At 44.7% G+C, this 17,902-nt stretch overlaps 1 protein-coding gene across 1 annotated transcript in view; it reads left to right on the forward strand.

Annotated features, from left to right (window-relative positions):
* Positions 1–1,408: 1,408 nt before the first annotated feature.
* LOC126204177 (uncharacterized) overlaps positions 1,409–17,902 on the forward strand; it is a 388,056-nt gene continuing 371,562 nt past the window's right edge. The window contains exon 1 of the mRNA XM_049938582.1: positions 1,409–1,472. Within this exon, the coding sequence (XP_049794539.1) occupies positions 1,409–1,472 (64 nt within the window). The remainder of the gene's footprint in view (positions 1,473–17,902) is intronic.

The raw sequence follows: 17,902 nt of genomic DNA on the forward strand, positions 1-17,902 counted from the left end.
ACCACTCATCCTCCCATTGGCGCGAGCACGCGGGGGGATGGCACACTGAAATAACTGACCATCACAACACTCCTCCTCGGCTGCCAGATCCGCCCTTTCGTTCCACGTAATACCCATGTGCCCTGGTACCCAGCAGAAAGACAACGCCTTGCCCAGCCGTTGGAGGAGAGCGTCCTGTATATTCCGGAGTACTTTATCTGCTGGGTACAAGCGTTGTAGAGAGTGAAGGGCACTCAGAGAATTGGAATAGACAAGGAATTTAGCATGGGAAGAACGTCTCATCTGCTCCAGTGTCCGCAAGACCGCATATAACTGCGGGTCGAACACAATTTAAGTCTTGAGGCAGTCGGACCTTGAGGACATCGTAAGGAAAACCAGAGTAACCAACGGAGTCCCCTTGCTGTCTCGACCCATCCGTAAAGACAGCGATGGAATTGTGGTACTCATTTAAAATGTTATAAAATAATGCATTAAAACAGAGGAAGGGGTGCAAGCCCTCCTGTACTGCACTAGACCTCCGCAGTAACCAGGGAGGCAGACGGTCAAACCCCGGATTTGGTGTTGTACTTGCTCCACTCTGAGTAGCACATGCTGCACGTGGATACCAAATTGCCTTGTTGCTCGTGGACGATTGGAAAAGCGTTGACCCTTCTTGCGAAGTGATGTACTTTGTAGTTTTGTGGTAGGTTCGTATTAATAACACCAAGTCTCGTCACTCGTGATGATTTTTTTCCTGAAAAGAACTGTCCGCGTTTTGCATTTCTGTGAAGCCGCGGTAGGCGTCCACGAGTCGTTTTTGTTCAGGAGTCCAGGTGTGCGGGACGAAGTCTGCATACAGTTTTCTCTGCTTCAGAAAATTCTGGAGAATGCCTTGAATGTTGCTCCATTGCGATTTATGACACAACAACGTTCACACTCTACTCTCGCTCGCCCATTACTGAGCACTGCCTGCTCGAAATTTGCAGATCGAACGCACAATTATTGTTTGCAGTTGTTACTTTAAGTTGCGTACGGCAGGAATAAAATCAGTCTCTGAACTTTTTGGACGGACGGTGTATATTACGATAACATTTCTTTTGATATTAATTTTGACAATATGCTAGTGATTTTAGTTTTTATATGTTTTTAGTCCTTTCCCCTCCTTTCAGCGGAGTCAGTCAGTACAGTATAAACACTATATGCATGCAAACAGAACCAGCGAACTGTGAGGGAATGCCAATGTACTTAGGATGCACTACATTATTTCTGTAGTTGGTCATCGGCATATCTTAACATTACATGAAAATTCGATTCACAAGACACATCGGAATTTTCAAGTAGGATTTGCTTGACACCATGCGAATGACGTCACAAGCCACCAAAGTAAAAATAGCAGGTGGGCGGCAGTCGTTTTGTTGTTTGTAAAGCCATGATCATCTCTGACATAAAATGGGTTCTGGACCTGCAAACTCTAGACAAAAAACAAAAAGAAGGTAAGTATATCCATGAGAGTTCTGTGTTTGTGATTCTATATTATTACTGGGGACTCGCATTATTGCCAATTATAGGTATCCTGGGGTAGCAAGGGCAGATAAAAGCGAGAACCATCGGACAATCAGGTTAACGACTTATACATCCAAGCTGCTAACACGGGTAATATAGAGGAGAACTGAAAAGAAAATTGAGGATCTGTTAAATGTCGATTAGTCTGCGTAAGAATGCAGAGTCTCGCGGCGGTAACATAAAATATTTCGTCGTGACAACTTCGCACTACTACAGGAAATAGTACACAACACCAGGCAACAGCTGGATACAAATGGACTTACTCTTGTGGCCTTGCATCCTCAAATATCGAAGAAACAGTCAGCATTGAACCAAGGAAAAGATTGATGACTGAAAAAATGAGGGTAGATCTCAATTTCACTCACCATAGTAGTAGCAGTAGTCGCAGCAGCACATAATCGCAAGTAGAATTGTAAGCTGTATTTACACACGAATTATTGACAGTTTTCAGGAAGAAATAAATACTGTTATATTTTATATGTGATGAAAATCTGTATTTGGTCTTTTAGAATGGAGTAAAATATGCGAGGGGCGTCACACCACGTGGTACAAAGAAAAGAAAATTAAAAGTTGGTGAAGCAAGTGGATATATTGTGCTGCTCACATTGTTGGCGTGTCAAGCACATTCTCGCCAGATACAGTCGATATAGTTGCAATGTAATAGAGAGGGAGAGAGAGAGGGGGGAGGGGGAGGGAGAGAGACTCATTGAGGCCAGTAAGACCGTTGGAAGAAAATTTTTCTGAATGAGTGTTTCATCCAGAAACCGTCTCGGCCAACTCAGGGTGTCTCTTAACTGTCGGTACACAAAGAAGATAAGGTATTATTTGTGTCATCTGATCTCATTACACCTGTTGCATTATCTGTACATTTTTGGATTGAGTTTGTCTTGTCTAGTATTTCAGTACTAAATTTTTAAGTAATAACCTCTTTAAAATTTAAGTAATTTCTAATTTTTCACATATCTAATTAATACTTGCTTAAGCATCCTAATCCTCTTGTACTATTTATTTCAAGTGTTACTTACGACTTTATTCCTTTAGAAACATACTGCAAAATTTGAGTCAAAATATTTCTAGCTATCGATACTGTTGGAATTATTTCAATATTAGTAATCTGCCATTAAAATATTTGAGATCAACCATCATCGGCAAGGAGAGCTTCTCCGGTTAAGTTCTTGCTGTATATTAGACAGGGATGGAGAAGGTGAACAGCCGTGGGATTTATCAAAGGAACAATTCGTCACTTCATCTGAAAGTGTTTAGTGAAACCACAAGGAACCCAAAGTACGGTGACTCAAGAAAAGTCCACTAATCCAATATACAAGTCAAGGGTTCGACCACAGCGCTTCTTTGCTCGACGAGATTGGTTACAGCAGTCCTTGGAAAACATTACATTTTTAATGGAGCTGCTCAACTTGATCTGAACAGGCGGCTAGATCTATCTACCTGTGGTGACAGTCTGCCTGCGGCACTCACCACCACTGCATCTCCACACATGGTGATAAAGCTTATGAAAAAGTTATGGGAGAACATAGTCTGTCTACTGCGACTGCTACAATTGTTCTGAACAGACGATGGGAGGTCGTGATATGTCTTTAGTGACGATCAATGTGCTTGTGACAATCACTACCACTGCTCCACCACACTTGGTGACAATGAATGTGAGCAAGTGATGGAGCAACAAGGCCATCTCCTGCAATTGCTGTAATCGTCCATAACACATGTTACAGCATGCGGTCGTGGTCTACCTTTGGCGATGATAACTCTGTGACATTTCTCACCACTGTGTAAACAAAACTGGAGAAAAAATAGGTGTTGAGGGGACATTGTTCACTGTGACTGATACACTTGTTCTGAACAGATACTGGGTTAGCCATGACATGCTTTGGTAATGATCAGAGCGCTTTGACAGCTACTACGTTGTCGTAGTTGAGGACACTGTATAGGAACAGGTGTTGTGGTGACACAACCGTTCAGCTGTCATTGCTACATCTGTCGCGAATAGCTGTTGTGGTGGCTGCGACCTGTGTTTGAGAATGCCTCTGACACTCGTCACCAGTAAGCCGCCACACCTCGTGTCAGTTAATATGAACACCTGGGAACACGATCTGCCCACTATGTTCTGCTACAGTTGTTCCGAACAGACGTCGAGGCCAGCGTCCTGCTTGGTGACCATTAGACTGTGACATTCATCACTACGAGGCCTCCACACTGGGTGGGAACAGCTACTGAGACGATATGACCTGTCGGCTGTGAGTGTTACATCTACATCTACATACATACTCCGCAGTCCACCATACGGTGCGTGGCGGAGGTACCTCGTACCACAACTAGCATCTTCTCTCCCTGTTCCACTCCCAAATAGAACGAGGGAAAAATGACTGCCTATATGCCTCTGTACGAGCCCTAATCTCTCTTATCTTATCTTTGTGGTCTTTCCGCGAAATGTAAGTTGGCGGCAGTAAAATTGTACTGCAGTCAGCCTCAAATGCTGGTTCTCTAAATTTCCTCAGTAGCGATTCACGAAAAGAACGCCTCCTTTCCTCTAGAGACTCCCACCCAAGTTCCTGAAGCATTTCCGTAACACTCGCGTGATGATCAAACCTACCAGTAACAAGTCTAGCAGCCCGCCTCTGAATTGCATCTATGTCCTCCCTCAATCCGACCTGATAGGGATCCCAAACGCTCGAGCAGTACTCAAGAATAGATCGTATTAGTGTTTTATAAGCGGTCTCCTTTACAGATGAACCACATCTTCCCAAAATTCTACCAATGAAACGAAGACGACTATCCGCCTTCCCCACAACTGCCATTACATGCTTGTCCCACTTCATATCGCTCTGCAATGTTACGCCCAAATATTTAATCGAAGTGACTGTGTCAAGCGCTACACTACTAATGGAGTATTCAAACATTACAGGATTCTTTTTTCTATTCATCTGCATTAATTTACATTTATCTATATTCAGAGTTAGCTGCCATTCTTTACACCAACCACAAATCCTGTCCAAGTCATCTTGTATGCTCCTACAGTCACTCAACGACGACACCTTCCCGTACACAACAGCATCATCAGCAAACAGCCGCACATTGCTATACACCCTATCCAAAAGATCATTTATGCAGATAGAAAACAACAGCGGACCTACCACACTTCCCTGGGGCACTCCAAATGATACCCTGAATAGATGTTGTGGCAGCTGTGACGTGCCTTTGGTGAAATTCACTGCCTGTGACATTCATCATCACTGTGTCACCAATAGACAGGAACCGCTGTTGAGGCGACATGACCCGCCTACTGTGACTGCTACACTTGTCCTGAACGGACGCTGGACTTCCATGACCTGCCCCTCGCGACGGGCCGTGTAGCCGTGTCGCCACCCGCGTCTCCTGACCTCGGCTCATTAGCCGTCGCGGCAGCCATTGTGGTTCCTCTCCAGAGACTCCAGCGTCCGGCAGCGCCCTGCCGTGTCCCGGCCTCGAAATAGACGCCGGTCGATGGCGGCCCACGCGGACGCAGTCAAGGACGCCTCACGTGGCAGATGCGCACAGACCCCACGTTCGTTTTCACTTGCTGTCCCACTAACGACTACTTCATCATTATCATTATCTTCCTCGTGTCTTCCTCCAACATCTCGTTAGAGTTTCCACTAGTACAAAGTAGTCGGCAACAGGTATGCTCTGTGACTACGAGCTCTTTTCGTGATGGCATCGGTGAATCAATCAACGGCGGTTTACGGTCGCACAGGCCCCTATTCATTTCTCAAATGCTAAAGACAATATCCTTAACGAGCAACTCCTACTAAGAAATAGAAAATTTTTTGAAGGTTTCGCGCCTTTACTTTGTTCTTCATACTTGTAAATCTGATGATGTGGGGATTTTCACATGCGTGCGCTGATTGGCGAGCGCGGTTGGTCAAGCTGTTCATCTTCTTTCTTTTTATCCTCATTTTCTTTTTACGATGAACACCTCACCACGACGTCTTTAGATTACGTCCCCTCAGCCCCCCCCCTCCCCCCCCCCCCCCCAAGGCTAACTACTGGCTTTAGGTGTAGTTTTTAAGAGTTTCTCCTGTTGTCATAGGTAGCTTCATATATAAGTTTCTTTACTAGCATAAGCAACCGTGTGCGGTTATTTTTAGGTTTCACCTCCTATTTAGCTCGTCTCTTGTTCTATCCATTCCATTTTTTGATATACGTTGATCCACGGTTGGGAATATATGGGCTATTTAGCCATGCTCTGCACTAGAACTATCAAAGCGCGCGAATTCCATCCGTAACAGGGTTCCCTACTATCGAAGTTTGAACCACCTTCACAGAACTTGGCAGTAGGGCGAGGGAGCGGAGTGCCCGAGCTCGCACACTTAGCGCATTGGCTAAGAAGGCTGTAGTCATCGCTAGTAGTAAGATATGGGGCAGAATCTTTGCATAGTGTAATGGATTGTTAGCTCTATCCTAAGGTTTTGGCGGGGACAGTCGTTGGGAGTGGGGGCGGGAGGGGGGAGGCAATAATGATAGTTGTAATTAATCGTTTATTCAGGTTAATTAAGCTTCATCTTCAGGCAGGAGTGTCGTATTCTTGAAGTGATGAACGTCAATACATTTGGCCGATGCATTAAATCCACTCAAAGCATGTGCTAGATTAGATTAGATTAGTTTTTCGTGGATGTGGAACATGTCAACTTTTAATTTTTTTTAAGCTGAAATAACAATACTAATAGTATAAATATATACAACACATAATTCGTTTCTATTAAAAAATTCGTCTATGGAGTAGGAGTTGGCCGCTAGTAAGTCTTTGAATCTCCTTTTAAATTGATCTTTATTTGTAACTAAATTTTTTATGTTTGCTGGAAAATTATTCAAGATGAGTGTTCCTGAGTAGTGGACCACTTTTTGAACTAAAGTAAGTGCTTTTAAGTCTTTGTGCAGATCATTTTTGTTCCTGGTATTGTATGTATGAACTGAGCTGTTTGTTGGAAAAAGAGATATATTATTTAGGACAAATTTCATTAAGGAGTAAATATACTGAGAGGCAGTGGTTAGTATACCCAGTTCTTTGAAGAGGTTTCTACATGACGTCCGTGAATTTACTCCACAAATAATACGTATTACACGCTTTTGGACTCTGAAAACTTTTGTTTGACTTGAAGAGTTACCCCAAAATATTATACTTGGCTTCTAGTTCTTTGGTGAATCCTACCTTCTCACTGATTACGCTCAAAGTATCTGCAGCTCGTGGTCTACTGGTTAGGGTATACGTCTCTAGAACACAGGGTCCCAGGTTCGATTCCAGCAGGGAGATTGTCTTCGCATGGGTCCTAATAATTTCATTTCATCTGCATCGACTTGCAAACCACTAAAATGGCGTCGAAGAAAGAGAGTTACGCCCTGCGCCCGAATATCTCAGATGAGATCTCCCGGTCAATAAAGCCACACCATCATTTTGCTTTCACCATTGTAAGTACAGTTTCGTGGCGACCCGCTGGTAGTGCCAAGTGTTAATGTCTTCAGTTTTCAAGGACTTTTTTTCGGCCAGTCTGTAGCGTCACAGAAGCCAAAACAAACTGACGCAGTGTATGAGGAAGTACACTCCTGGAAATTGAAATAAGAACACCGTGAATTCATTGTCCCAGGAAGGGGAAACTTTATTGACACATTCCTGGGGTCAGATACATCACATGATCACACTGACAGAACCACAGGCACATAGACACAGGCAACAGAGCATGCACAATGTCGGCACTAGTACAGTGTATATCCACCTTTCGCAGCAATGCAGGCTGCTATTCTCCCATGGAGACGATCGTAGAGATGCTGGATGTAGTCCTGTGGAACGGCTTGCCATGCCATTTCCACCTGGCGCCTCAGTTGGACCAGCGTTCGTGCTGGACGTGCAGACCGCGTGAGACGACGCTTTATCCAGTCCCAAACATGCTCAATGGGGGACAGATCCGGAGATCTTGCTGGCCAGGGTAGTTGCCTTACACCTTCTAGAGCACGTTGGGTGGCACGGGATACATGCGGACGTGCATTGTCCTGTTGGAACAGCAAGTTCCCTTGCCGGTCTAGGAATGGTAGAACGATGGGTTCGATGACGGTTTGGATGTACCGTGCACTATTCAGTGTCCCCTCGACGATCACCAGTGGTGTACGGCCAGTGTAGGAGATCGCTCCCCACACCATGATGCCGGGTGTTGGCCCTGTGTGCCTCGGTCGTATGCAGTCCTGATTGTGGGGCTCACCTGCACGGCGCCAAACACGCATACGACCATCATTGGCACCAAGGCAGAAGCGACTCTCATCGCTGAAGACGACACGACTCCATTCGTCCCTCCATTCACGCCTGTCGCGACACCACTGGAGGCGGGCTGCACGATGTTGGGGCGTGAGCGGAAGACGGCCTAACGGTGTGCGGGACCGTAGCCCAGCTTCATGGAGACGGTTGCGAATGGTCCTCGCCGATACCCCAGGAGCAACAGTGTCCCTAATTTGCTGGGAAGTGGCGGTGCGGTCCCCTACGGCACTGCGTAGGATCCTACGGTCTTGGCGTGCATCCGTGCGTCGCTGCGGTCCGGTCCCAGGTCGACGGGCACGTGCACCTTCCGCCGACCACTGGCGACAACATCGATGTACTGTGGAGACCTCACGCCCCACGTGTTGAGCAATTCGGCGGTACGTCCACCCGGCCTCCCGCATGCCCACTATACGCCCTCGCTCAAAGTCCGTCAACTGCACATACGGTTCACGTCCACGCTGTCGCGGCATGCTACCAGTGTTAAAGACTGCGATGGAGCTCCGTATGCCACGGCAAACTGGCTGACACTGACGGCGGCGGTGCACAAATGCTGCGCAGCTAGCTCCATTCGACGGCCAACACCGCGGTTCCTGGTGTGTCCGCTGTGCCGTGCGTGTGATCATTGCTTGTACAGCCCTCTCGCAGTGTCCGGAGCAAGTATGGTGGGTCTGACACACCGGTGTCAATGTGTTCTTTTTTCCATTTCCAGGAGTGTATGTGAGGCTGAATATCTGGCGCCACATTACGTAGAAATCTTCAAAGCCGTGCAAAATATTGTATAAAGCATTTAAGATGTAGAGCCACACTGCCGTTGTATTGTTCAGACACTGTTGTCTCAGAGGTGTAACTCTGCATCACAGGAATTAATATTTAACGATCGAATGATGGGAAAGGTCGTCAAACAGAAAAATCGCAGTACACATTCGTACAAGGCAGTTGAAAGCCAAGAGTATATAGAAAACAACACGAGGTGTCGAATGCCATTTACCATAGTATCGTTAAGACTGATGATGGAGGTATTTTGGGGTGCAGGAAGTTTACGTTGTATGAAATAGCGCACGTGATACGTCTACCATAATCTCCCAGCAAGTGCATCCGTTTATCGACACGCAGCTGCGCACAGACTATTAATACCTTCACCATGACAATGCAGCTTTCGATAGCTTCAGAACTTGTCAAAGGGTATCAGCAGAACTCTGCGAGCAAAAGTGTGGTGCCAAGTCAGCTTCCGTCAGTCGAACAGAGCACTTCAGTGACACCCATCGATCGACATGTGCGCGCCTCAGACCAATCTGCGTGAGTGGTTTGCAGAGGCTGAGGGGTCGTGAATCAAGATGCCTCTCCATCGCTTTCAGTATCTCGAGATGTTCTTGCCATGACTTAGGTGTATGGCTCTCAATCTGTTAGGGAGAAGTCTGGCGGCAATTGGATAGTAGACCGAATCGGACGAGAGCTTTTCTAAATTCTAGCGCTGGCGACGGCATCTGTCGCGTCACTTCAGGAAGAAGTAACGAGAAACAAAATCACACACACGATTATGTTTCAAAACAACACTGAGTTTTGGAGTGGCAATAGCTATCTGTTCCTAGAGAGATTTTCGGTGTACAAACTTAACTTTGGAGTGTTGTGTCTTGCTTGCATGTTAGTAATGTTACAATATATACCCGAAATATATTCACAGTTGTGAATACGGAGAACCATGAGCTGTATTACGAAATGATAACAATGAAAATTTGTACCGGGTCGGGAGTTGAACTCGGATTTCCCGCTTTAGGCGAGCGGATGCCTTAACCGCTTTGGCTATCATTGCACAACTCACTGCCACACCCAAACTTCCACGTCGTCGTTCAATCTGGACTCCTGCACATTACGTAATTCTTGTACGTCAGGAGGACATTTTAATTCAAACTCGCTGCCTGGTATCGTCGAATAAATACGATATTGCAGTGCCTCTGATTGCGCCACGAAGTGCTCCATGCGTGTACGCATGAGTGTCCGAAGGAGCTTTGCAGCCTACTTCTTAACAACACAGCCACTGAAATATCGTAGTATTACATTATTATTGTACCTTTACATTCAACTGATGTTGTTCTCTTTCCTAGAAAATAAAAATCAGTCGTCAGATGCATAAAAATTTTATGACCTTCACTTTACCGGTTTCAAAAGACAGAAGTTTGATACAGGCTTAAACCTTAAGTAAGCTGAAGTCAAATAAGGATCGGATGAAAAAGCCGTCCTGCAAAGAATTAGTAAAATATAAAAGTGCAGTGGTTGATCATTAGAAAAGTGTACCGAGTTTATTAAAAACAAATGTATAACAGTTGAACGCCAGAAAAAAATCACATACTTCTGTTAAAGAAAATTGTCGTATCACAAAAAATACATAATACGAGTATATGCGATGAATAGCAACCAACAGACTGTCACATCGTAAATAGTACATAATATACATATACGCAGCGAATGGTACGCACAGATGGTACCATCAAGTGGACTGATCACAGCTATGTACAAGGCGCGTTTTTTTAAGTAAGTACCGTTTTGAAATTAAAAAAAGACGTGCTAAGGTATCTCAATAATTTTATTTTTACATCAAAGCCTGTACCTTAATCTACTTTTCTACATAATTTACATCAATATTGAGGTACTTGTCATAACTTTGTACCAGATTTTGAATACCCTCCTCATAGAAGTCTGTCGCCTGACTTGTTAACCAATGCATCACCACTGTTTTGGCTTCGTCATCGTCTTGAAGGTGCTGACCGCCCAGGTGTTTCTTCAAGTGCAGGAAAAGATGGCAGTCACTGGGCCCAAGATCGGGGCTGTACGGAGGATGATCTAGAAAAAAATGGCTCTGAGCACTATGGGACTCAACTGCTGAGGTCATTAGTCCCCTAGAACTTAGAACTAGTTAAACCTAACTAACCTAAGGACATCATAAACATCCATGCCCGAGGCAGGATTCGAACTTGCGACCGCAGCGGTCTTGCGGTTCCAGACTGCAGCGCCTTTAACCGCACGGCCACTTCGGCCGGCGATGATCTAGAGTTTCCCATCGAAAAGATGTGATGAGATATTTGGTCTGATTCGCCGCATGCGGACGGGCATTGTCTTGCAGCAAAACGATGCCTTTGCTCAACTTCCATGGACTGTTGCTTTGGTTATGGTGTGACGTAGGCCACCCATGTTTCATCGCCCGTAACAATTTGGCTTGAGAAATCATCACCGTCGTTGTGGTACCGCTCAAGGAAAGTCAATGCACTGTCTAAACGTTTCGTTTTGTGCACATCCGTCAACATTTTCGGTACCCAACGTGCTCACAATTTTCGGCAATTCAAGTGCTCGGTCACTATGCCATACAAAACACTACGAGAAACATTAGGAAAATCATCCCGTAAGGAGGAAATCGTAAAGCATCTGTTTTCTCTCACCTTATTATCCAGTTCCTGCACCAAACTTTCATTAACGAGTGAAGGACGCCCACTCCGTTGTTCATCATGCACATTTGTGTGGCCATCTTTAAATGCTCTCACCCACTTTCTTACCATTCCATCACTCATAACGTTTTCTCCGTAAACTGCACAGATCTCACGATGAATATTGATCGCTTTTAGGCCTTTAGCACTAAGAGATCTTATAACAGCCCGTACTTCACAGTCGGCGGGACTCACGATTATCGGAGGCAGCTTAAACAGTACACAACGTAAACAAGGAAGAATCAGACTGTAATGGCGTCAGTGCGTCGATTAAGGTACAGGCTTTCATGTAAAAATAAAATTATTGAGATATTTTAGCACGTCTTTTTTAATTTCAAAATATTACTTACTTAAAAAACACGCCTCGTATAAGGGGCAGTCAAATGAAAACCGAACACCCGTCACTATGGTACTATCAGACGCATTAAAATAGTTATCCCACTGGGAAACGAGACTACCAATTCCTGTTTTGTAGAACGCAATCGGTCGCCGACGGATACACAATCGCACTCACATTTGCACTTCCTCGTTCAACCGAAACCGACGTTCACGCATGTCTATCTTGAGGGCGCCACAAAAGTGAAAATCACACGGTGAAAGATCCAGGCTGTACGGAGGATATTGCAGTGTTTCCCAACCAAATCGCTGATGCCTCATCTTCCTCCGTTTGGCAGAGTGGGAGCAGGAATTATCGTACAACAGCATGATTCCGTTAAATGTCGCTGTGATGGTCACCTATCAGTCCAAAAACTCCGAAAAGTGTGGATACGACATTAATATACTCGTAGTTCGTTTTCGATTAATTTTAAACGTCACATTGTTCACATCCCATCTTCACTTGCGCTAATAGCATATTTTACCCGACAGTAAGTTATTTGTGTACCAAGTTTGATTAAAAATGCTGAGGTCAAGCCTCTATAGGTCTAACGAATCTGATGCTTAATACACACATCAAAAAAAGTTTTGCATCACCTCGGTTCCGTGAGTTCCGGGACCTGTACAGAAAACTGGAATAGAGATCAACGTAAACATCATTTCCGCCCTGTTTATTGCTCGTGAAAACCACACATTGCTTGTTGTACCACCATACAGCGAGACCTTCACAGGTGGTGGTCCAGACTGCTGTACCTCTAATACCCAGTAGCTCGTCCTCTTGCATTGATGCATGTCTGTATTCGTCGTGGCATAGTATCCACAAGTTAATCAAGGCACTGTTGGTCCAGATTGTCCCAATCCTCAACGGCGATTAGGCGTGGAGCCCTCAAAGTGGTTCGTGGGTCACGTCGTCCATAAACAGCCCTTTTCAATCTATCCCAGGCGTGTTCGATAGGTTTCATGTATGGAGAACATGCTGGCCACTCTAGTCGAGCGATGTCATTATCCTGAAGGAACTCATTCACAAGATGTGCAAGATGGGGGCGCGAATTATCATCCATGAAGACGAATGACTCACCAATGTGCTGTCGATATGGTTGCACTATCGGTCGGAGGATGGCTTTCACGTATCGTACAGCCGTTACGGCGCCTTCCATGACTACCAGCAACGTCCGTCGGCCCCACATAATGCCACCCCAAAGCAGCAGGGAAACTCCACCTTGCTGCAGTCGCTGGACAGTGTGTCTAAGGCGTTCAGCCTGACCGGGTTGCCTCCAAACACGTCTCCGACGATTGTCTGGTTGAAGGCATATGCGACACTCATCGGAAAAGAGAACGTGTGCCAATCCTGAGCGGTCCATCCGGCATGTTGTTGGGCCCATCTTTACCGCGCTACATGGTGTCGTGCTTGCAAAGATGGAACTCGCCATGGACGTCGAGAGTGAAGTTGCGCTCCATGCAGCCTATTGCGCACAGTTTGAGTCGTAACACGACGTCCTGTGGCTGGACGAAAAGCATTATTCAACATGGTGGCGTTGCTGTCAGGGTTGCTCCGAGCCATAATCCTTAGGTAGCGGTCATCCACTGTAGTAGTAGCCTTTGGGAGGCCTGAGCGAGGCATGTCATCAACATTTACTGTCTTTCTGTATCTCCTCCATGTCCGAACAACATCGCTTTATATCACTCCCAGATGTCTGGACACTTCCGTTGTTGAGAGCCCTTCCTGACTCAAAGTAACAATGTGGACGCGATCGAACAGCGGTACTGGCCGTCTAGGCACATGGTTGAACTACAGACAACACGAGCCGTGTACCTCCTTCCTGGTGAAATGAGTGGAACTGATCGACTGTCGGACGCCTCCGTCTAATAGGTGCTGCACAAGCATGCTTGTTTACATCTTTGGGCGGGTTTAGTGACATCTCTGAACAGTCAAAGGGACTCTGATTGTGATACAATATCGACAGTCAACGTCTATCTTCAGGAATTCTGGGAACCGGGATGACACAAAACGTTTTTTGATTTGTGTATTATGATGATGGGGGATGTAAACCATCTGCTGACAAAAATTCAGTTATTGGAAATATATCGTAATTCATCCAGAAGGACTTGAAAGAACAGATGAATGTAATGGATAGATCGTATGGAAGTGAAATATGGACGATAAGCAAATCAGGCAAGAACAGAATTGAAATGTGGTGCTACAGAAGAATTCTGTAGATTACGTGAGTAGAGCGAGTATCTCATGAGGAGGTACTGAATCGAATTAGGGCAAAAAGGAATTTATGGCAAAACTTGGCTGAAAGAGGGGCTCCGTTGACAGGACACATCCTGGGGCATCAAGGAATTTATTTAATAACAATTTTTAAAGTCAAAATCTTTTCGTGCCTAGACTGCAATTTTCCAATCACAATTCAAGTATGATACCTAGTTTCTGTTGCTATTTGCAACCATCTTCAGATCGTTCAAAATGTGAAAAAAGCGGTGCGTATGCATTGTAAAGCATCATTAGCTGTAGTCATGCAATAACATGCTTTTGTAAATACCAAGACAATAACAGTTCGTAGCTTAAAAAGATCACCGTGAGCAAATTAGATTGTGGACAGTAATCTCGCAGGATGACAGTAATACAGGAATTTGTCCAGTCACCTGAGAAAAACTTGCATCAAAAGATCATTATTTGCAATAGTATAGCAGGTACTATCGTGAGAACAGCATACGCAACAGTTCCAAGAATTGTCAGCTGTTCCGTAGTCTCGCTCTCAAACGAATGATCCTGCATGGCGTATGAAATAATCATCTTTCTACTTTTGTTTAGCCTGTGCACATTTTATAAAGATGACTGTTTCATATGCCAGGCAAGATCATTCAGCTGTAATCCAGGCTACGGAACAGCTGACAATTTTTGTAACCGTTGCGTATACTGTTTTCACTGTAATATCTGCTACACTATAGCAAATAATGAGCTTTTGATGCAACGTTTACTAATGCAACTGGAAAGTTTTCTGTATTACCGTCATCCTCCGAGATTACGGTCCACAACCTGGCTTACTCACGGTGATGTTTTTAAACTACGTACTTTCATTGCATGTTATTCCATGACCACAGCTAATGGTGTTTTCAGTGCATATGCACCGATTGTTCACATTTTGAACGATCTGAAGATGGTTATAGATACTACTTAGCGTGCTTTGATTGTGATGGGAAAATTGCAGTCTGGGAATTAAAAGATTTTTACTTTAAATTTTTTATTTAATAAATCGCATTAATGTCATGTTTGATTAGCATCAAGGAATTGTCAGTTGGGTCCGCAGCTCGTGGTCGTGCGGTAGCGTTATCGCTTCCCACGCCCGGGCTCCCGGGTTCGATTCCCGGCGGGGTCAGGGATTTTCTCTGCCACGTGATGACTGGGTGTTGTGTGCTGTCCTTAGGTTAGTTAGGTTTAAGTAGTTCTAAGTTCCAGGGGACTGATGACCGTAGCTGTTAAGTCCCATAGTGCTCAGAGCCAGCCAATTGTCAGTTGAGTAATAAACGAAAGTGAGAGGGGTAGAAATTGTAGAGGGAGACCAAAGGATGAATACAGTACGCAGGTTCAAATGGATGCAGTAGTTATTCGGAGATAAAGACACTTGCTCAGAATGGAGGAATAGAATAGCATGGAGAGCCGCGTGTAACCTATTTTATTTGTAGATATTACTGGTATTTATAATGACAAATTTGCTTTACTTTTCGGCATTCATGTTGTGTTTTATTAAATCTGAAAAGTTCTTTCATGTCCTTTGAGAAGTATGGACTATTTTACTACCCTCGAAGAACGAAAGCAATACCTCCAGAAGCTATCTATACAAGGAAGGTTTCTTTAAAAGAGTCTGTACCGCCATTTTCTGTGGACACACGCGTAGAACCATACCACTAATTGTAAATATATGTGCAAAACGTCCGAATTATATATTTTATACCGTAGTCAGGGAAATTTAGAAGAAACTGATACAGTGTCGGGTACCTCCCCACCACCAGACCCAAGTAAAAAAAAAAAAAAAAAAAAAAAAAAAAACCAGAATAAATTGTCGGTCTGAGGACAACTGGAAACCGTAAAACATCTAGGAGTCACAGTCTGGAGAAACCTGAAAGTGGCCAATCATTGTACAAGTAAGTACAAGGTTGAGATTCATTGGAAGACTCTTAAGGAACTGTAGTTCATCCACTAAAGGCATGGCTTGAAAATAGTGATTCCGATTTTTAAATACTGCTTGTCGGCCTGGGACCTATTCCAGCTAAGATTAATAAAAGCCAAATAGAGGATCCAACGAAGAACGCCTCGCTTCGTAGCCGCGTGGAGTGGCCGCTTGGTTTGAGGCGCCATGTCACGGACTGCGCGACCCCTCTCGTCGGAGGTTCGAGTCCTCCCTCGGACATGGATGTGTGTGTTGTCCTTGGCATAAGTTAGTTTAAGTAGTGTGTAAGTCTAGGGACCGATGACCTAGACATTATGGTCCCTCAGGAATTCACACATATTTGAACATCTGACTCGCTTAGTCGCAGGCTCGAACTACAGTGACAAGTGATGCAATAGTGGCGCTTTGCATCACGGCGACGTTTAATGTTAAGTTCCTAAGAGCGTGCGTTCCCAGAAGAGTGAAGCAAAAAAATTACGTCATCCAATGTATATATCGCGAAACATGAAGAATCCAGAGAAATTGGAACTCACAAATAGTGTCAGCGAGTGTCGTTCTTTCCACACATAATTATCGATTGGGAAAGCAAAGGGAGAACATGATTGACATACTCCAGGTACCCTTTACCTTGAGATGTAGATGAAGTTTTATAAAGACAGTGTATTTCGTGATAGTGTGGGCAGGGTCAGATTAGTCTAGTGAGATATTCGTTCTATCGAGTTGTATCAACAGAAAAGTAAAACACGAAGAATGGTCAAAACTCCATGGTGATAGCGCCGCTCCGGTCCGTGCTGACTGCTATCGCCATGCAGCAGCGCTGCTCAGTAGCTGCTGGAGTACTGGTCGTTCTTAGTATTTTACTGTCGCTACAAATTCATATCGAAAAAATAAATATCGCGCTAGACGAATTTGGGCCCGCTCTATCGAATGGACACATAACATTCCACTTTAGAAATCATTTTGTTCGTAATGGGAAACAGATGGACGCTTTCCGTAAAAGCTGGGCATCGCATGAAAGACGTGATGAGCAGTATTTGTTTGGGCTGACTCCAGCTACACATTGCAAAAACGAAATTGTGAATATCTGACGAAACACCAGAGAAATTCCTCTTGATGACTGCCAGTATTTTCGCTAATGAAATGTCACAAATAATCCACCACATTTTGAGAAATACGAGGGATGGAACATGAAGAGTGGCAACTATTTATTCACAGCTCGTACAAAATAGATACGTGTTTCAAAGCTTTACTGACCTTCAAAGTAGTCACCAGCATTGAAGACGTTGCCAGTGATGTGGAAGTCGTAGGATACTCCTAGCAGTGCCAGTAGTGTTGACAGTTCGAGCGGCGCAGTCTATTGCCCGACGAATTTGTGGCAGTTCTGAAGCGAATGCCGTGAAGTGCTTCCTTCAGTTTAGAAACAGAGTTGAACTCACGGGGGCTTAAGTTAGGGTAATGCAGTAAGTGGTGTAGCACTTAGCAGCCCCATCAGTCAAACAAATCAGTAACAGCTTGCACTGTACTTGCTTGAGCATTGTCCTGCAAAACGATGGTCAGGTTCCGCAGAAAGTATCACCACTTCTGTCTCTATGTTGTTCATTTTTGGAACGCAACCTACGACCAGCTTAGAGACAGAAGAGATGACACTTTCTGCGGGACCTGACCATCAATTTGCAGGACAATGCTCAAGCACGTACAGTGCAAGCTGTTACTGATTTGTTTGATTGATGGGGATGCTAAGTGCTATACCACCTACTGCACTCCCCTGACTTAAGCCCTCGTGAGTTCAATTCTGTTTCTAAAGTGAAGGAAGCACTCACTTCACGGCATTCGCTTCAGAACTGGTACAAACTCGTGGGGCAATAGATCGCGCCGCTCGAACTGTCAACACAACTGACACTGCTAAGAGTATTCTAAGACTTCCACATCGCTGGCAAAGCGTTATACACAATGCTGGTGACTACTTTGAAGGTCAGTAAATCTTTGAAACACGTATCTATTTTGTACGAGCTGTGAATAAATAGTTGCCAATATTGAAG

This window comes from Schistocerca nitens, chromosome 9 (genome assembly GCF_023898315.1).
Source record: "Schistocerca nitens isolate TAMUIC-IGC-003100 chromosome 9, iqSchNite1.1, whole genome shotgun sequence".
NCBI lineage: Eukaryota > Metazoa > Arthropoda > Insecta > Orthoptera > Acrididae > Schistocerca > Schistocerca nitens.